Source organism: Cetorhinus maximus, chromosome 6, assembly GCF_964194155.1.
Source record: "Cetorhinus maximus chromosome 6, sCetMax3.hap1.1, whole genome shotgun sequence".
NCBI classification, from domain to species: domain Eukaryota; kingdom Metazoa; phylum Chordata; class Chondrichthyes; order Lamniformes; family Cetorhinidae; genus Cetorhinus; species Cetorhinus maximus.
In genome coordinates, this window is record NC_135884.1 from 128771061 (window position 1) to 128784882 (window position 13822).

Below are 13822 nucleotides of genomic sequence, written 5' to 3' on the forward strand. Positions count from 1 at the left end.
AAGGCCACACTCCTCTCACTCTCTCACAGTTAAAGGCTACACTCCTCTCACTCTCTCACAGTTAAAGGCTACACTCCTCTCACTCTCTCACTGTTAAAGGCCCCACTGCTTTTCACAAGTGTTCTTGCTTTAAGTAGCCCCTGCTGCTTTTCACACGCCTTCTCACTGTAAATGGCCCCGCTGCTTTTTACAAGTGCCCTCTCTGTAAATGACCCTGCTGCTTTCCACAAGCCCTCTGGCTGTAAAAATCTGCATTAAAAGTAAAAGTATTTTGATGGGGATGGAGATTAGAACAGAGTATGATTGTCAGCAAGAGGGAAAATATTTGTAACTTACACAGTCCCGAACAACGTTGGATATTTTACTCCCTTACAATGTTTTGATGCACAGCTGAAATTAGCTGGTATTGAACTTTGTCAAGTTACATGTCTTTGGATTGGAGAAGTTTGGATGTTTATTTGCAGGAATTTCATTGGAACTATTCATTAAGTCTTGCCAAGTATATCTATGTTTTACTTCCTAGTGGGTGTGTGGAGGTGCAGGGAGGGCTTTTTTTTTAGTGTATCTTCAGGCACACTTTCTTTTTCCCTTTGGGGAACAGTGGGGGAAGTGGTGGAAGGATCCTCAGGCTGATTGTCAGCCCATTGGGCTTGCAGGGAGAGTTATTAAAATGGAAACGTCTCCTACCAAAAGAACATCAGAAATAGGAACGGGAGTAGGCCTTTTAGTCCTTTGACCCTGCTCCGCCATTCAACAAGAGCATTGCTGATCTTCTAACTCAATTCCATCTTCCTGCGCCATCCCAATAATTCTCTTAGTACCCATTCCTGTGATTCATGACACCCATGTCCCTCTGAATCCAAGCAATTCCCAGACTCTCACCATTCAAAAAATATTCTGTTTTTTTTTACTTTTCCAACCAAGTAACTTCACACTTAACTACAATTTATTCCATTTCTGCTATGTTCTCGTTCATTCACCCCCAACTGGTTATATTCCTGTGCAGCTTCTTTGTGTCCTCCTCACAGCTCATTTTCCCATCTATGTATCATTAGCAAACTTGGATATGTTTTACTCATTTAAGTTATTAATATAGATTGTAAATAGCTGAGGCCCAAGTATTGATCCTTGTGGTACGCCACTAGTTACAGCCTGCTAACCTGAAATATTCTGTTAATTCTTACTTTCTGTTTCCTTTCTGTTAGCCAAGCCACAATCCATGCTAATATATTACCCCCAAAGTCATGAATCCTAATTTTATGCAATAACCTCATTTGCGATGCTTCATCAAATGTTTTTTTAAAAATCCAAACACACTACCTCCATTGGTGCCCCCCCGCCCCCGCCACCTTATTCACCAGACTACAGGAATTACATCCTCAAAAAACTCTAACAGATTTCCCTTTCATAAATCCATGTTGACTTTACTTAGTCATGTTATGATTTTCTCTGTGCTCTGTTACCATGTCCCTAATAATAGATTCTAGCAATTTGCCTGCTGCCGATGTTAGGCTAACTGCCCTATAGATCCCTGTTTTCTCTCTTCTTCTTTACTTAGCAATGCGGTTATGTTTGCTATCTCCCAATCCTTTGGAACAAGCTAAGAAATTCTGGAAGATCAGAACCAATTCATTCACCATCTCTTTAGCTACCTCTTTTAAAACCCTAGGATATGAGTTGTCTGCTTGATGATTTGTCAGCCCTTAATGCCATTAATTTCTCCAGTTCTATTTCTTTACTTATATTGATTTTTTAAAAGTTCCTCAATCTTGCTAAACCCTTCATCCCTCATGATTTACAGAAGTTTTTTTATGTTTTCAATTGTGAAGACTAAAACACAGGATCTGTTTAATGTCTCTGCCATTTCCTTATTTCCCATTAGAATTTCATCTGAATCTACCCACGGTTACTTTCACTAATCTCTTCCTATTTACATGCCAATAGAAACCTTTTCAATCTGGTTTTATGTCTCTTGCTAGTTTACTCTCATATTCCCTTTTCTCTTTCCTTTTCAATTTCTTGGTCCAATTTTGCTGAATACTAAAATTTTCCCAATTCTCAGGCTTATTATTCTTTATAAGTCTCTCCCTTTGACCTAATACCACTTTTAACTCCTCTTGATAGCCAAGGTTGAAACACTTTTCTGTGGAGTTTTCGTGCCTTAAATGCATGTATATATGTTGCAAATTATGTATTGTCCACTATCATAATTTGAATGTATTTTCCCAATCTACCTTGCCCCTCATACCTACATAGTTTTCTTTGTTTAGATGTAAGACCCTAGTTTTGGAGTTAACTAAATCACTTTCAAACTCAATATAAACTTCTATCATATTATGGTTACTCTTCTCTAGAGAACTCTTTACTACAAAATCATTAATTAACCTTTTCTCATTGCACAATAGTAGATCCAAAATAGCCTGTCCTCTAGATGGTTTATCAGCATACTGAACTAAAAATACTATCATGTATGTATTTCATGAACCAATGATATACTATTATAGCAAATTTGGTTTGCCAGATCTATATGAAGATTAAAGCCATCTGTGATTACTGTATTACTCTTATTATATACATCCCTAATTTTCTGATTTTTACTCTGCCCTACACTTCAAATACTGGGTCTATAAACAACTCCTACCAATGTTTTCTCCCCTTTGCTATTTCTTAGTTCCACCAAAACTAATTCTGCTTCTTGATTTTCCGAGCAAAGATCCTTTCTCTCTACTGTCTTTATCCCACCCTTTATTGTAAAATCTACCCCTCCTCCTTTTCCATTTTGCCCATCTCTCCTAAAAGAAGTGCCCTGTCACTTTGCAACCACATCTCTGTAATGGCTATTAAATCAATTCAACTAATTACTATCTGTACAATTGATTCATCTATTTTTTTTTAATGAATCCTTCACACATGCAGATATAGTGCTTTTGACTTTTTTCTAATTTTCCTTGATTTGTAATGACATGGCAGATGATGTGTGCCAGGCAGAACTACTACACAAGGGAAACTTGGTTGTGCTATCGAAACGGTTTTACAATTTGTATTTATTACGAGAAGATGTGTGCACTGAATTCAGAAGTAATGAGTCAACCAAGACCTTTAGAGATTTTTAAAAATCAAATTAAAATATTTATTAACAAAATAAAAGATTTCAAGCACATATGTAAGACTACAATTACTTACTACTGTAACAAATCCTAAAATTCCGAATTGACCTGACTCCCGGTTACAAATGCCCTTTAAGGCAACAGTCCAAGATAGATTTTAGATTTAAAACAAACTGAGCAATAACACAATACCCATTTGACAGTGGAATTCCAAATAGCTTTTCTACAACTTCAGTTTCATTACATGGCAGAGTTGTGCATAAATGGCTGGAGGCTTCTTGAAGGCTGTTTCACACACTCCTGTTAGTTCTTACAGGGCCTTTCCCAAACAGCTTTTCATTCTCCTTTATATATGTTTCTCTCTTTTTAATATGTAAATTCTATCGTTCCATATGTCTTTGAAATTGTACCTTCCTCATAATATAAAAACTTTCATGTTGCCAATATTGTCAGTAATCTTTGGGAAAAATAAACACACTCCTTAGCCTTGCTTATCTGGCTAGTTGTAAACAGATTAAGATCTCTTTGAAATCCAACAATCCCTTCATTTATCTAAAAATGCAAATTCCCTTCACACCTTACATGCTAAGCCAACATCCATGCTTACTCATTAGCATGTCAAGCACATTCCTACACCTAGCTTCTTTTGATGATTTCAAGCTTGCAGTCCACTTGACTCCAAATGTAATTAAATCACACAGGCAGAACCATCTATACTTACCCCCATAAACCTACTTCACAATAAACCAGAAACATATTATGAAAATTATTATATTTTCATCACAATGTCACTCAGGTCCTATTACCTCTGTTACTCTAACTCTCCCTCCTGACCCACTCTGCCAATTCTTTCCCCAAACACTGTGGGAAGAATCTTCTGCCTGTTGGGTGGGCCAGTCGGGAATGGGCACGGGCAGGCACGGAGCTGATCGCCACTCATGACCAGCTGCGTGCCGCCATTTTACATGGGCAGGCCAATTAAGACCTGCCCAGCATGATAGCCCCGCGCCCGGTAGTGTTCAGCGCTATCTGTGCAGGCGGGGGGAGGAGGGAGAGTCGGGGCCTGTGCTTTTCCACGCATGCACACGAAAGAGCGCAGAAATCTCCCTGAGGCACGGAGCTGTCTCAGGGAGATTAAGTTCAGTTTTAAAGTTGGGAAAAAAGAAAAAAGAAAATTATTCAGACATGTCCCCTCATGTGACGGTGTCACATGAGCTGGGACATGTTTATGAATTGTCAAAAAAAAACATATTTATTTAATAAAACTTTCATGAGACCTCATCCCACTCGTGGATGAGGTTACATGCAAAACACGAAGGCCGCTTGAGCTCTTCACCTGCCCACCAACCTTAAGGTTGGACGGGCAGCCCTGTCAATTGCCTAAATTTGTTCATTAATGGCCTTAACAGACCTTTGACAGTTCGGCGAGCAAGCAGCCAACTCTGGCGTGTGCCCGCCAAATGAAAGATTGGAATGACGTGCGGTGACGTCGGGACTTGTCATTTTACCCTGCATGCCGAAGAGGAAATTCTGCCCTGTGTTGCTCTATAGCCTTGACATTTCCCATGCTACTTTTGAATTTACCTTTCTCTGAATCCTCCCCCCTCCCTCCCACCCTTTCCTAGTTTAAAGCCTATACTATTGCCCTATTTATTCGATTTTCCAGGCCACTAGTCCCAGCCCCATTTAAGTGAAGCCCACCCAACGGAACAGCACCTTCTTTCCCCAGAACTGGAGCCAGTGACCCATAAAATAAAAGCCCTCCCTCCCACCCTATCCCTCAGCCACGCATTTAACCCTCCAATCTATTTATCCCTATAGCAATTGATGTATGGTTCAAGTAGCAATCTAGACATTATTACCTTCGAGGTTCAGTGTTATAATTTGGGCTCCAACTCCCAAGCCCTCTCAGCAGAATATCATCTGACTGTGCCCTATGTCTTTGCAGCAACTGGATCCAGTTCCTCCCACTCTAAGTTCTTATCTAGGCATGAGGAAATATTTTTAATCCTGGAACCAGGCAGGCACACATCCTTCAGAACTGCTGGTCATGGCTGCAGAGAACAGTATCGATCCCCCTTGACATACTGTCCCCTTTCACTGCCACGTTCCTTCTCACTCCCCTACTTGAATGACATCCTGCACCATGGCGCTATGGTCAGCATGCTCATCCACCCTGAGGCTCCTCCATCACCATATCCTGAATCCTCTTACCTGCCTGCCTCACAGTTAGACCCTTCTGTCCCTCTCCCTGCCCCTACCCCCTGACCAATTCTGAAGTTCTATTTAACCTAAGAGGTGTGACTGCCTCCTAGAGCAAAATATTTAGGTTACTCTTCCCCTCGCTGGTGCTCCGCAATGTCTGCAGTTCAGACTCCAGCTCAACAACCCTGAGCCAAAGTTACCTACTGCATATATGATTGTTCGGGACTTCAGTGCTCTCCATAAACTCCCAAATGTTGCAGTTGCTGCATACCACCTGCCCTGCCATGTTTATTTAACTTTATTTGTTTATTTATTTCTTTTGTTAGTTAATCAGTTTTCTTTTAATTGAATTGAATACTTTAGTTCAATTAATTATTTCTTCTAATAGTTTGTTACTAATTTACTAAAGTGAACTCAACAAGCTACCAGAGTTTTAAAAAATCAGCATCTTCTTACCCCCTGCACCAAATTCCAACTTGCACCAAATTCTCAACTTTAGCACTCTGTTAACAAAGCTCCCAGTTCTGTGATCACTCTGTGTTTTGTACTAGAACATCTAATTGCATTCCTGCACATTACCTAGCTGGAGGGAACAATTTTTACAGCAAGTATTGATTCCTTCCACCTACCTTCTCCTTTAATCCTTCCCTGCTGCGTAAATAAAACGTTATTGCGCCATAAACCCTATGTTGGACGCTGAGCGGTTAAGGATGAATTGTTCATTGATCAATTCGGCCAGCACAACTGCTCTAAAATATATTTCAATATTTTCATTATTTTTGCATAAAGTAAAATTTAACTCAATGAGAACATAGACAAAGTATTGTACTCACAATATGCCACAACTTGTACAAATACTAATTATACATAAGGTGATAGAAACTAGGTTTATAGAGCATTTACTGTTTGAAGTTTCTATGAATTGTTCTCCTGAGTGTGACCCATTGTATCTTTATTTTGTTGATAGGTTGGACTACATTCAACTCCTGACCAAAGCCATTGTCTTTGTAACCATCTGACCTTTTTTGGCAGCACCTTCTTTGTTATGCCCAATAAACTGGATTTGACACAAATACCAGAACTGTTTGCTCAAACTAGTCAAAACCCTGTGGTGGTGTCACTTGTGGCCGCTGTCTTTGGCATTTACATTATTGTTCTAGTTTGGGCTCGAATAAAAGATAGAAGCGACTTAACCAAGGTGAGGACATTGTTTACCTATTTTTTTTCTCTGAACATATTTCTGTTATTTCAGTTTGTGTTTTCCAAAAAAGCAATCCAACAAGGTTAACATAATTTTTAAAAAGCTGCTTCCTTTTGTATGAGCTTGTTGAAATATTATTGATATATTATTATTATTTCCAGCTGCTGTTTCATTTGCAGCAAGCAAAATGACCAGGGCTTAATTTTAAGCATTATCATGGGGAAGGAGTAAGAGCAGTTCTTGACAGGACAGAAAGTTGTTCCTATGTAATGTATACACTAAACCTCACCCCAAGAACATACATTTAATAACCTGTACATCCTAGGCATGTCTTCAGTAACTCTGCTTCACAGAAGGGCTGTTGCATATATCATGCAATCTCTTGGAGGCTGATCTGCAGACAATCTAACTGACAATGATAGCTTTTCACTTTACACCTTTGCATCACCATATGCTTTTTCTAACCTGTTACATCAGCCAATTGGTCGTTTGAAGAAGCATCAAGCCAAAGATGAAGGGAAGGATTTTCCCCTTCTGCTGGTGGGATCTTCGTGTCCCGCCGGAGTGAATGGAAGTTTGAATGGCCCGCCACATCCACCGCCGGGGGTGTTGGGGTGCGGAAAATTCCAGCCAGAGGCTGTGAAATCTGGGGCAGAATCTTCTGATCGGCCTACGGGGAGGGCCCGTCACGCCGATGCGTAAAATGACGCGCGGTTACGTCAGGTGTGTGTCCCAACGTCATTGTGTGCAACTGCGATATTTCATTCAGCGGGCGCGCGCTGGAGTCAGCTGCGCACCTGCCGAAATGCTAAGGGCCTAGTAAGGCCGTAAAGAAATTAATTAAAGCCCTTAAGAACACTGCCCATCAAACCTTGAGGTTGGCGGACAGGCGAAAAGCCCGAGCGGCCTTTACGTTTTTCAGGAAACCTCATCCACGGGTGGGATGTGGTTTCCTGAAACTTTAATAAAATAAGTAAGCACATTTTCCCACCTTTGCAAACATGTCCCAACACATGTGACACAGTCTGTTTAGATAAATTTTTAATTCGATTCTGCCATGATTTTGTTATACATTCAATCTCCCTGAGGCAGCTCTGTGCCTCAGGGAGTTTGCTGTGTTCTTTTGCGCGCATGCGTGAAAGAGCGCAGGCCCCAACTCTCCCTCCTCCCTCCTCCCCTCGCCCACACAGATAGCGCTGAGCGCTACCAGCTGCGCATTACGTTGGGCAGGCCTTAATTGGCCTGCCCGCATAAAATGGTGGCGTGCAGCCAACTGCGGGCAGCGATCGGCTCTGCGCCCGCCCCCACCTGCTCCCACCTGACATAGGAAAAACCCTGGCTCTGATTCCTTAGCATCCAGGTTTTCCACGCTGCCAATGCCATTTTCCTTCCAAAGTAGTGTCTGTGGTGCATCTGCACACTTCCTGATGCTGGCCACCTCAGATTCCATTTTGGTGAGGGTGTAATCTCGTGTGTAGTGGGAGTTAACTGGAAGTATCCAGAGTCGGCAGATCAAGGCATCAATCAGTGTGTAACGCTGATTTGAATCCAGCACTGTCATTTGGGAACTTAACACTCAAACTTTTGCTGCCTCTTAACTGCGCACAGCTAAACATGCATTCAGCAGCAGGGAAAACTGCAACCTCACCACCCTCCACCCCCCTCCCCGACTCCCACCCACCTCTGCTATCTAAAAGGATCATCAGTGACTTTTAGCTTAGTCGCTGCTTGATTTCTACTGGCTGCTGTTGTGACTGTAGAAGTGCTTGGTGATTTCTAGAACTCTCTAAAGTTGCTAAGTCTATGGGAAGAGGTATAGCAGGTGCTGACGGACCTTGTCCTGACTTCAAGGCTTCTGCACAAACTAGTTGCTCCTGGACACATGTGTAGTAGGAAGCAACCCCTTGGAATATAGTAATGACAAGGAGAACGAGCAGAGACAACACAGATTAGGACAAGCTGCTGGAAGAGGGAGAAGGGCTTTTAACAGGATGTTTGCCCAGGGTGTTCATGGAGCAATTCTGTTACCTAGACTTTGCAAGGTACACATGGCGGATGACTCTGCTTGTTTAAGAACAGCGTCACTGAAATCTGCCTCCTGCTGCAGCCACAACTGCAACCCCAGCAGAGTGAGGACCGTTCACCCAGTGAGCTGTGTATGTGAACATGGCCATGATCTTTTATACATCAGACTCTTCCTAGGCTGGAGCTGGAATTTTTTGCAACATCCCTCAGTTTGCCATCCACAATCACATAAGGGAGGTCACTGAGGTTCTGTATTTCAAGAAAGCTGAAAACTCTTCATTCACTTTTGTCAGACAGCAGTAGTCAGACCAAACACACAACTTAGTGTGGATTGCAGGCTTCCCCATGTTGGAGGGTGCCATTGAGTGCACACACATTGCTTTGCAGGCGCCATAAGTCACCTTTGGGATGTACAACAGCTGGAGGCAATTCCATTCCCTCAATGTCCAGCTGGTGTCCAATCATAGGCAGTGAATCAGTAAGCTGGCGGTCATCATGATGCTTTCATTCTGTGGCAGTTGGCTGTGCCATCTGCATTTGAATGAATATGACAGACCAGAGGGTGACTACTGAGTGACAAGCTATCCTCTGTTACTGACGATCACAGTCTTCGCTTGGCCACAATGCAAAAGTGAAAGCCACCACAAAATATACATTCCAACCCAAATTTCCAAATCAAACCATTTCATGTTGCATACAAATATCAACAAACCATCCTTGTGCATTCGTTCAGTGCTTGTCTTTTGTGTGTCTTTGCCTGCCCTAATGCATCTGTCCAGCGTCTGATGGAAGGCTACTGATTTTCTGTGAGGGAAACTGCAGATGGCCTTGCACGACAGCCTGGAAGAGCTCTGGCCCTAGAAGGCCCTGCTTCACGCTGCACTGACTGGGTATGGGCGGCAGCAGTCTGGGCTGGCTGGCTGACAGGCAACAACAAGGGCACTGCCAGAGTGGCATTTGGAAGGGTGATAAATACTGTCATCCTGAGAGAGAAGAGTGTCTGATCCATGGAGCCACTTCCACTTCCCCAGAGCAGTGCATCACAATCTTGGTAATCTGCTGCAGCACAGATTGCTAGGCTGCTGGACACCAGGAAAGCCCCTTTGAATACTGATATCGACAGCTAAGGATGGTGTGAGTTTACATGACATTGCTCTGAGCTTTCACTGCAGCACCCAGATGTTAGCTGCCTTCTACTTGTGTTGCAATGGAAACTGAGACATCAGCCTCAACTGCTGCAGCATAATTGGGTTGCAAAAGTTCTCATGGAGTTGACCACCATTTCCACACAGGAAAGGATAGGCTCCAAGATCTAAGCAAAGCCCTTTGCCAACTTGCTACCAGACTCATCCTTGACATTGACCACAGGTTTTCTGGCAGGCCTGTCAATGAATCAGACATTTCATTGGGCATGCACATCAGCCTTCATCTATAGGATGTCCCGCGAAGTCCTCTCTGACTCCTCTGCAGCATGTGTCACCTCACCCTCTGGTGAATGGTAACCTGCTGAAACCTTGTTCCTTGTCCTGACTGCAGGCCACTCATGCCCAGTGTCTCACCATGTGCAGATCCTGTCCCTAAGCTCTAAAGTACACACAGTGCCAATATCTGAGCTGGTGGCCTAGTGCGACAGTGAGTGATGGGATTTCTTCCTCATTACTCTCTTCCTGCTCTTACTCACTTGCTCTTCCACCTGGCCAGGGTATTTGGGTATGTGAAAGGAGAAAGGATAGGATTAAGGTGCGGGCATGTTAATTGTCAAATGGTTGGATCTTGGCAAGAAATCGGTCACCAATGAGTTTCTATGATGTGGAAGTTCCAACTTGCTTTTCATCTTTATTTTGTTACTTCTCATTCACTAATGCTGCTTTCATTTATTCTCCTTAAGGCAAAGGTAACAGTCCTATTTGATAATGATCCTCTCGCACAATATCGTTACCTGATAAGAGTTCACACTGGTCACCGCAAAGGGGCAGCTACCACAGCAAAGGTTTGATGATGCCTTTGATGCATAGAATGAGAAAGCTTGTGTTTTTTTTTCTCCTTCAGTTTATTTAATTGGAGTTTAAGCCATCAATCAAATAGTAAATTAACAAAACCAACATCTTTTTCTTGCATCCTGTGAGGTACCTTGGGACATATTATTACATTAAAGGTGTTATGTAAATATAAGTTGTTGTTGTTGCAAGTGCCCAAATTATATATTCCTGTGTTCAATCATTAAATCTAAAGATTCTGCCCCAACCAGCCTTTCCTGATGTACCCTTGGCTTTTATCATTCCTCCTTCCCCCGGCCTCCTAGTTTTATGAATGAAAATGACATAACATCCATTCTATCTGAATTCAGTTTTGATCATTCAGTTAGACTCTCATTGCTCTCACTATAGTCATTGCCATCATTAGCCTTAGTATTTTATTTGTGTAGGTCATAACCTTCAGTTTCACTTGTTAGTAGGCTTCGCTCTGTGATTATAAATGTGAAAACAGAACTTTTAGGTTGTTCTGGTGCTTAAAGGGACTTGAAAAGTAACAGAAATGGCTGAAAACTTCATAAATGGTACACTGTAAATTAACAGTTTGTCTGCAATTGAATTTTCCAGCAACATTTATATCTTAGGAAAATAACAAACTGGGTATGGAATATATTTTCAGTTTATGACTGAAGTGCACTTGTAGAGGCCAACGATTGGCCAAATGCTGTTGCAGTCTCCAGAATCCTTTCTTGTTAATTTATTACTGAATGAAGATTCACAATTTTTGGTGGTTTGAATTGTGCACAATCACATATGTTACACCAGTAACAATTTCTTGAAACATGTTTAAAACATACATAGATAAGCTAGCACTTAAGTGCAGTACTGAGGGAGTGCTGCAGGGTTGAGGTACCATCAATTGGATGGGATGTTAAACGAAGCCCATGTCTGCCCTCAGATGGGCATCAAATATGCCTTGTCACTATTCGACACAGTTTCCCCGGGTATCTTGGCCATCATTTATCCCTCAAACGATACTACCAAAACAGGTTGTCTGATAATTTGTCTTATTGTTATCTATGGGATCTTGCTGTGCACAAATTGGTCACCATTTCACTATATTACAACAGTGACTACTCTTCAAAAGTAATTAATTAACTGTGAGGCACTATGGGACATCCTAAGGATGTGAAAGGCACTATATAAATGCAAAAACCTGCTGTACAATTTGTGTATGTAAATATTTAGAGATGTGTTGTCTTCTGATTCCTCTTTGTTGTGGTAAACCAGGTTGTAATTATGCTCAGTGGCTCTGAGGGAGATAGTGATCCTCATTTCCTGACTGACTCAGAGAAACCTGTCTTTGAAAGAGGGGGAGTTGATGAATTCCTTCTCACTACATTCTTCCCACTGGGGGATCTTCAGTCCATAAGGTTATGGCATGACAATTCAGGTTCCAGCCCTTCTTGGTGAGTGTTCTTTATCCTAATTATTTATTCCAAAACTGAAGTAATTTAAATCTCACAAGATATTTTACAGCCCAGGTTCAGCAAATCTACATGTCGGCCAAACCGACAGCATTTGGTAGGCTCATAAGAATGTAAAAAAATGGAGGAACAGAACTACAGAAAGGGAAAGCACTGATCATCACAAAAAGAAAGCATGAACTGAAGTGTATTAAAAAAGAGAGAAGACTGAATTGAACATATGACATATAGGTCACCAGAAGGGATTAGCATAGAATAATTAAAACTGAGACGAGGCAACAACCTTCTTATGGTTTGGGATCAGGCACTAATGAGGTACTGTGGATCTGAGAAATGTGGCATAAGGCGAGATGATGTTGGATCATTAAATGGACTAAACTCTATCCACATGGATGAGAAATTGTTTAATACTGTATATACTACAAATATAATAGAATATGCCAGATTGATTTTTAAGGATATATGGTATATTTTTTAAACAAACCAAATGACTTCTGTTACTGTTGATTCTAGTTCTGTAGTTGTTTTCCATTTTACTTTATGTTCTGAGAATCAGGACTCTGGAGACAGGATTTACCACTGCATTGTGACAGTTCTAAGTTTTTTTTTAAAAACTACCACCATCCGTAGCAATGGGGTAGACCAGGAACTTAACTGGTAGTGTCCTAAATGTATTAATTGTTATAAGTCCAATTTTGGTCATTCCTTAAAATGAGTAGAGTAACGTTCTTTAACCAGGAAATTATGCAGTATTATTATGGTGTAAGTGTTTTATGTGTTTGTATCAAATTCTTCTAAACTGTCTGGTTTCTAATTGAGTGTTTTTTTTATAGGGTTGCATATTTCAGTAGGTTGCACATTTCTCTGCGTTACACTGCATTAATAAAAATGCAATTCATGATACATGTAGTCTTCAGTTTTTGAAACTGTTCTCTTCCCTCCTTGATCATCCAGTTCAGGACACTCAGCTCTACTTAAATCTGCAGGTATGTGAATCGTGTGACTGTTCTGGATGTTGAAACAGGCCAACAATGGCACTTCATCTGCAATTCGTGGCTGGCGATCGACATAGATGAAAACATAGTCGACAAAATCTTCCTTGCAGCCTCTGACGTGGAGCTGAAGAGTTTCAAGTAATAAATAAAATATATTGGATTAGCACGTTTTCCCTGCTGTTTCTAATGATCTGTGTTTATTGGAGTCTCATCTTTCATTGCATAGCTGAAATAATTATCTTAAAAGTGGTTGAGCAAGTAAAAACAGTTAACAAAGCAGATTAAATTTTGGAGTTTATAATGAGAACCATAATGCTTTGAACAAAATGATAGTGCTTGTTGTAGACAATTTAGCTCACTCCATAGCTGTGCAGAATTAAACTGTTATGCAAATGGTCCTTCTAAGCCATAGGTGGGGATATGTAGCAGGTCAACTGGTATGTTGTTCATAGCTTTATCAAGAAAATGACAGGTGCCAACTTTGCAAGCAGCAGAACCTTTATAACTTTCCTTGTCAAAAGAAGGCAACAATTTAATTAAACATAGAAGTTTTACTATCAGGTACTAAGGTTCCCACGGTTACAGAAATAGGAGATGGCACCCATGTGACCTCCCTTCCTCCGTCCTTGTGTGAGCCCATTATAGTGTGACAGGTATGTAGCTTGTGGTGCCAGTTTTGATTCAGAGCAAATCTTATAAGGTCTATGTGTGAGCGTATAGCTATTTCAGTGTGACACAAAATTGCTCCAATTGGGTGCACCAATTGTTGTAAAGTGTATCAATATAATATTTTGTTTGCAATGCTCAAACATCTATTATTACTGAAATA

General features: G+C 41.2%; 1 protein-coding gene across 1 annotated transcript in view; it reads left to right on the forward strand.

The window, feature by feature from the left end:
• LOC144681427 (polycystin-1-like protein 2) overlaps window positions 1–13822 on the forward strand; it is a 56481-nt gene that overhangs the window by 8782 nt on the left and 33877 nt on the right. The window contains exons 5-8 of the mRNA XM_078543018.1: window positions 6280–6510; window positions 10427–10528; window positions 11802–11980; window positions 12985–13131. Coding sequence (XP_078399144.1) covers window positions 6280–6510; window positions 10427–10528; window positions 11802–11980; window positions 12985–13131 — 659 coding nt within the window. The remainder of the gene's footprint in view (window positions 1–6279; window positions 6511–10426; window positions 10529–11801; window positions 11981–12984; window positions 13132–13822) is intronic.